Raw genomic sequence first — 7,524 nt, 5'->3', positions numbered from 1 at the left:
TGGCTAGAGACTGGACCTTGAGACAGGAAGACATGAGTTCAAATTTGGCCTAAAGATACTTGCTAGCTGTGTGACTGTGGGCAAGTCACTTCACCTCTGCCTCAGTTTCCTCACCTATAAAAATAGGGATCATAATAGTACCTCCTCCCAGAGTTGTTGTGAAGAACAGATGAGATAATATTTACAAAGTGCTTTGCAAACCTTGGAGCACAATGGGAATGCTAACTATTATGATTATTGGAAAAGTTGCAAAATGGTAGCATGTGAATATAATGGAATGTTAAAATACTTATGCTAACCAAGAAGAATTCAGATAAACTTGGGGAAGATCTGTGCCAATGGATGGCAGAGCCAAGGAAGCAGAACCAGAAGAATAATGTCTACAACACTAATATAAATAAAAAGCAACATGGCAGGACATTGGTGCAGTGACCCACTGTGACTTCAGAGGACTGACGAGGAAATCTCCTTTCTCTAGGAAGAGGTGGTAGATTCTTAGATGCAGGATGAAGCATATCTTCACAGGCATGGATAGTTTGTTTTGGCTAACTATGCTTTGTTGGAAGGAAAGATTCTGATAGTCCTTTTAATTTTTTTAACTACCAATAAAGAAAAGAAGAAGGGGCTTCTGAATAGCCTAGTGGTGATACTCAAAATGGAGATACGCTGCTGAATCCAAAAGTATCACAGTTGAAACTGGGTTTCTCATAAGAGAAGAGGTTGACTGACCTTGTATTAGATAAGTAATTTCTATTTCAAGTAAAAATTCCAAATAAATTCTATTTCAAAATTATTACAGAATTCACATAATCTTAGGATTTCAGAGTTGAAAGGAACTCCAGCAGCTCCCAAAAGAAATCCCTATCTGAACATGCTCAACAAATCTGAAGCCTTCACCTTCTATGAAATGATTGCCAGTGAGAGGGAACCCACCAACCATAGCCAAGACAATCCATTCCATTTTGGACAGTTCAGATCAATTCCAGTTCTAGACAGTTCTAGATCTTGAGCTTGGAGGTATCTAAGAAGGCATCTAGATCTACCTTTTCCTTTTATAGAGGAGGAAACTGAGGCCCCAGGAAGAAATGATTGGTCCAAGCTCCCAGACTAGTGTCTGAAGCAGGATTGGACCTGAGATCCTTGTACTCTTTCCCTGAAACTGGATTGCTAGGCTTTTATTTTCTTATATCAAGCCTAAATTTAACGCCCGCTAGGGCCAAACAGAAATATCTAGTTCTTCCCCGTTATAAGGATAAAAAAATATAAAGGCTGATATAATAATAATTATTAGTATTTTAATTAAAGCCATGCTGATAGATAAAGTCATTAGAACACGCGCTTGTAAGAATTCAAAATTGCCGCCCCGGTCATTATTACCTCTTCCTCAGTCTGCTGGCCAAGAGGCCACTCCCACCTAACCCAGGAGATTTAAACTCTTCTCTGCGTGGAGATGTAGGCCTCCCCACGCCCAAAGAACTGGAACCGGAAACCCGTTGGACCACGGGAAATGTAGTTTGATAATTTCGCCGTGTCCATAGAAAATACATATATATATACTTAAAGATGGCATTTCCCAAATTTCACTTTTACACCGTGTGACAGATTAAACATCCCCATTAAGCATTGGTTCTTTCAACCAATCCCCCTAGAACATGGATTGCCATTTTGATTGATTTGATTGATTGATCCTGTGGATGCTGCGCTGGTTTAGCATCCAGGACTGAATAGAATACTTCAGATGTATTGAAGACAGCATGATGACTGCACTGATTCCTGGGAGCTCTGCATTTTAATGCAGCCCAAGATCACATCCTGTTTTCTTCCCTTTACTGAAGAAGTCCCACTTGGAAGCTTTCTGAGAATGTGGAGGTAGCCCCAGTGTCTTAGCTGGCTCTCCAAGCTGCTACTAAGTTTTGAAGCCTTTGGGTGTCACTTGTCTGAGGACAAACATTTCAGCCACAACAACTCAAAGAGGTCCCTGGAGGGATGTGGTTTGTGAAGAAGTATTTCCATCATGGAAATCCGGGGCCCTGGAAGGACTAAGAGTGTTTCTTTCTTTAAAAGCAAACAAACAAAAAACCAACCCTTACCTTCTATCTTAGAATCAATATTGATTCTAAAGCAGAAGAGTAATAAGGGTTAGGCAGTGGGGGTTAAGTGGCTTGTGCAGGGTCACACAGCTAGGGAGTATTTGGGGTCAGATTTGAACCCAGGACCTCCCTCCTCCCTTCCCTACACCTGACTCTCAATCCACTGAGCCACCTGCCCCTAAGAGTGTTTCTTTCTGAGGGAAACTCACCTGTACTTCCTATATCCATGTCATGATGTTAAAAGGTTGCGTGAGCTGTTAGACTGTGTTCAGTGAGGGACAGAGAGGGTGGAAAGTGCATCCCAGAGACAATGAGTGGAAAGACATAGTAAGAAGAAGGGCCAGCAGGAGTGTAATGCAGTCAGTCATTGTGCGTAGAGCGAAGGTTCCCTTGGGGAAGCTACTGAAGTAAGACTGGGGACGTGGAACAGGGGCACAGGGAAGTGAATGGAGTGGTATTGAAGGTTAGGAAAAAGAGACTGACTGGAACACCATTGGTATATGGGAGCTATGGCAGGTTCTATAGCATATTCTCTGATATAGATGGCCCTCCTTTAGATACTTCCAATATTTTCTTCTGCTACATCTTCCTTCTCTAAGCCTTCTCTTTCCTCATTTGTCCAACCCTGTCGAGGGACTCCTCAACATTTCAGTTCTCCCTCACATTTCAGTCCCATTTATAAATTAAAATGGTTCAACTTGGGTGTGTCTACTTCTCTATTTCACATTCTGTGAAGTTCTGTACTTCTTATTCAGAATCACAGAATTCCAGAGTTTGATTCTCAGCTCCTGCCTTCTCTTTAGCACTGAAGTTTCTCTTTCCATCTTGTTACCTATCAATTCCATTTTAAAAGCATTTATTAATCACCTACTAGGTGCCTGCCATAGTGTTATGGGCTTGGGATCTGCAGAGAAAAGAAGCAGCCCTTGCGCTAGAAGAGTTTATACTTTGCCCACGGGGATATTGACAGAGGAAGCCAAAGTAGATTCAGCAGGATGTTGGGAGAGAGCAGTGGTACTTGGGGAAGAGGTGGGGGGATGGAGGTGGTGCTTGAACTGAGCCTTAAAAGCCATCGAGGATTCCAAATGATGGAAGTGAGGAGGGAGGGCATTCCAGGCATGGGGAACAGCCTGTGCAAAGGCACTGAGGCAGGAGCTGAAATGTTATCTGCCAGGAAAAGCAAGAGACCTTCCTGTTACCCTGGAGCCTCAGCCCTGAAGGAAAATCAGAAATTTTCCTTTCTCTGTAAGAACCGGAAAGATGCGCATAAACAGATGCAGAGTGAAATGAGTAAAGCCAGGAGAACATGGTACACAGTAACTGAAACAGTGTGGGATTGACTTTGCTACCGATAGCAATGCATTGATCCAGGACGTTCTGAGAGACTTACGAGGAAGAAGGTTATCCACAGCTAGAGAAAGAACGGTTGGAGAAGAAATGCAGAGAAAACATATCCTTTATTACTTGTTTATATGGGCATAGGATTGGGGGGTTGGATTTTAAAAGATTGCTCTGTTACAGAAATGAATACTATGGAAATAGGTTTTGAGTGATAAGACATGGATAACCCAGTGGAATTGCTTGTCAGCTCTGGGGGGTTGGGGGGGAGGAAGAGAGGAGGGAGAGATCATGAATCATGGAAGCATGTAAAAATATTTTCAAAAATAAAATAAAAATTATATTAAAAAATAAAAGCAAAGCACTTGAAAAAAGAAGAAAGAAAAGAAATTTTCCTTTCTTGCCCACCAAGGTTTTAAGCAGTGTGGTATATGTCATAGAAAGAGCACTAGACTTGAAGTCAAAAGACCTGCATTCCAATCTTGGCTCCATATTGTCTAGCTATGGCGTAGTCCTAGGCAAATTATTAATTTCCTCAGTTTCCTCCTTTGTACAGTGGTGCTTCCTACCTCACAGGGCAATTGTGGGGAGAGTGCTCTGCTCACCTAAAGGGGCTATAAAACTGTGGCTATTGTGAATTATTTCCAACTAACCTTTCTTCCCCCATTACCACGAGCAGGCAGTAAGTCCTTAGCATGGGCTGAGTGCTCTCTGCATGCTAAGCTGTGGCCTGGACGTTATGGGAGCTGTAGAGGAAGAAGACGCAATTCTCGCCTTTGTGAAGTTCCCAGTTTAATAGGAGAGACAGGGCATATGCTGTGGAGGGACCAAGTATATACAAAATGAAAAGAGAACAGCCTCAGTTGGTTAAAGGTGTAGGTTCCCAGTCTCCTTTCCCCCCATCTTTCCTTGTGCTCCATCTTGCATTTGTCCTCTTACTCCTTCCTCTTGGCCCGCACTCCAAAACCCGTGGCAGCTGTCGTGTTCTTCAGAACTTAGTGCCTCCAGCTTACTTGGCTCTGGGCCCCAGCTCATGCATGAGCATCCTGCAGTGCAGCTGGGCTAACTTGGGGTCATTTTCACACCACTCGGCAACTTAACTTGGTGGAGGAAAGCACTGGGTTTGGAGTCACAAAGGTCCCAGATTAAAATCTAACCTATAACTGTGTAACCGTGTGCCTCAGGTGCCTCCTGCAAAGCCAGAGACGGTCCTGGCTACATTGGGAGGAAGTTCCTGACCCAAAGCTCAGGATTTTCTTGTATATTCATAGTAGGGGCAGGGGGAGGTGTGTGTAAGGTGGGAGAGGAGGGGTGGCGCTTTTCTCAAATTCTCTCCTTTCCATTTCTTGTTTGTATTATTAGAGTCATGTTCCTCTTCAAAAAGAAATTCAGTCAGGAAGGTCTAGGAAGATACTGAGAGATTTCTTCAAAAAGAAACGCTCCTACATGTTCCTGACCCACCATGTTTGAGCCCAGGGTTGGACCTTAATGGAAGGATTCCTGAGACTGTGGCAGCATTGAATTCTTTTGTGTCCCACCTCCCCTAACCTACCCAACCCTGGCCCATACAACACCAGGAACACGTTACCCTTGGGAGACTTAGTCCGTGGTAAAGTCAGAACTTGCCACACCATCCCCTTGGCTCAAACCATTGTCTCCTGTGTCTGTCTCCAAAGTACCTCTACCCCAGCGGCCCAGAAGGGAGGCCCCTTGATTCCGCAGAGCCATCAGTCCATCTCCAACGGTTCGGCGGACAGCAGAGGAAGAGAAGTAGAAAAGGAGGGGATCGAGGCCAGCATTGAGGGAGCTGAACATCACAGCATACTTTCTCCAGCTTGGGCTTTCGCCTTCAAAATACCCTACCACATGGGAGACGTTGTAAGGTCCAAAGCAGAGAAGGAAGTTGAGAAGAGTCACAATGGCAAGACCCACGGCTCTTCGCTGTCGCTGGACCCCCACCTGTGGCTGGCTGAGCATGAGACACACGAAGCGCCAGTAACAGAAGACAGTCACGACCATAGGCAGGCAGAAGAGGACGAGGCAGAGCTCCAGCCGGACGGGGAGAACCACTTTCCGCTGATCTTCGTTAAAATGGTCATAGCATTCAAAGATGGTCTGGTTTGTTGTCTTGTTTCTCGGTCCCAAGTACTCCACTATGATCACGATGCTGCAGTGTCCGAAGGACAGGATCCAGGAGACCAGAGCTGCAGCGAGCCCATAGATGGGCCGCCGGGAGAGCTTGTATTGGACGGGGAAGGCCACCCCCAGGTAACGCTCGATGCTGATTCCAGCCAGCAGCCAGGTGCTGCAGTAAATGCTGCTGTAGAAGCCGAAGCCAGTAAGGGCACAGGCTACCTTGCCCAGGGGCCACAAGAAGTTACTGGCAGCCTCCATGATCTTGAAGGGCAGCATAAACAGTAGGAGGAGATCTGCCAGTGTAAGGCTGAGTAGAAGGACATGGATCGGGGCAGGGTGGGGCTGCCGCACGCGCCGGACAAAGGCACGAAGGGCCAGGAGGTTGGTGGGAAGACCGATGAGCAAGGTCATGGTGTAGAGAGCGAGGAGCAGATATTTTTCTGTCATTTGGTCTGTTCAGCTGGGGTAAAAAGGGCAAAATTAGGAGAAAGCCTCCAAAGTCTCCCATCCGATCTCCCCTCCCAGGTATCCTGCTGTCAGCACTGCCTGCTCACACCACCTGTCAGTGCCCCACAGAGTAATTATTGACTTTGCCTTGGGCGGGATATTAAGCTGCAGTTATTACATTTGCCATCATGGATCTCAGGGGGGAGACCAATCTATGGCTTTTAAAGGGCATCCTCTCTTTGTCTCCCATAGCCTTCCCAATCCCATCTGATGGTGCAGGAAGTGGCTCTTGTTACTTTCCTCTTAGAGAAATGAGGGTGTGGAGAACTACCCCTCATTATAGAGAGTGAGTCTCTTTCTTGGGGTTGTACAGTTATTATGAGAAGCCAGAAATCCGGCAACTAGTCTCTGTCTTTTCCTTCCAGACCCTGCTTTGTTCTTAGGCCTCAGGCAGAGCTGTAACTAGGGCAGGGGGACCTGGGCTTTGTCCCAAGATATCTGATTTTGAGGGCTCTGGCAGCACTTCTGATCTTTACTATTCTAAAAACAATAGAATTTAGCTCCTGCTTAACAAGAATAATTAGCAGACTGGGGGTGAACTGTTTCCCTCTCTCACTGTTCCAAAGCACTACCCCTTAACTGGGGGCCTATTTCATGACCCTTACTCTGAGTATGGTCTGTGGCACTTGCTCCAGGTCTCCAGATTCCTGGTTTGGTTCTAGATCAAGAGTATCCAGGCTTCCCAACCCATTTCTCCACCTCATTCCCTGCCTTTTACAGGAAGCAGATTTTCTTTCTCTGGTGCCATTTCCAGCTTATCTTATCTGTGTGTTTAAACTTTGTAAAGGGGAAGCTGGCCACGAGCTGGTGGGAAGGAATCAAGAAAGCAGGTAGAAGCAAGGTAGGACTAATTCTCACTCTTGGCTTTGCCCCTGGCCATTTCATCAAACAAGTGCACACATACCATCACTGAGATAGGACACTTTTCATTATTGCCCCCAAACCTCTCTACTTCTAATTAAGAAACACTAGGCTTTTTGGTACCCAAACAAATAACTAACTCCAGTATCCTCTTTAATCTCTCCCCAGTTGTAGGGGTCTCTTTTGTAGGCCCAGTCTCTAGTTCTTTGGGTTTCTCCCTTACACTAACTCCTGCCTCCAAGCTTCATCCCCATACCTCATCTTTAGCACGGTCCCCTGACAGGACCACCCCCTCAGCTAAAATCCCAGCATCCCATTTCCAAGTGCACAAGCAACTCAGACCTGATTGCCTTGCCTTATTCTGTTGTCTGATGGATGGCTTCTGGAATCAGCCCCAAGTAGAAGTCTTCAGTGTTCTGGGTAAAGGTACAGAGTTTTAGCTGCTTCTTTCATCTATTTCATGCAGAAGTAAAAAGCAGGGAAGCTAGCTGTTTGAGGGCGTTTATACCAAGATAAGTCACATGGTCACAGAGAGGAAGGTCAGTAGTTGAGCTGTCTCCTCTAAACCAAGTTCTCAGGAGTATCGTCACAC

General features: G+C 45.6%; 1 protein-coding gene across 1 annotated transcript; it reads right to left on the bottom strand.

The window, feature by feature from the left end:
- Positions 1 to 5,027: 5,027 nt before the first annotated feature.
- On the bottom strand, positions 5,028 to 6,011 carry FFAR2 (free fatty acid receptor 2). The gene has a single exon (XM_044671184.1). The coding sequence runs from the start codon at positions 6,009 to 6,011 to the stop codon at positions 5,028 to 5,030; it is 984 nt and encodes a 327-aa protein (XP_044527119.1).
- Between the last annotated feature and the right edge of the window lie 1,513 nt (positions 6,012 to 7,524).

Source organism: Gracilinanus agilis, chromosome 3 (assembly GCF_016433145.1).
Source record: "Gracilinanus agilis isolate LMUSP501 chromosome 3, AgileGrace, whole genome shotgun sequence".
Lineage (NCBI taxonomy): Eukaryota > Metazoa > Chordata > Mammalia > Didelphimorphia > Didelphidae > Gracilinanus > Gracilinanus agilis.
This window is presented reverse-complemented; position numbering and strand designations above follow the sequence as displayed.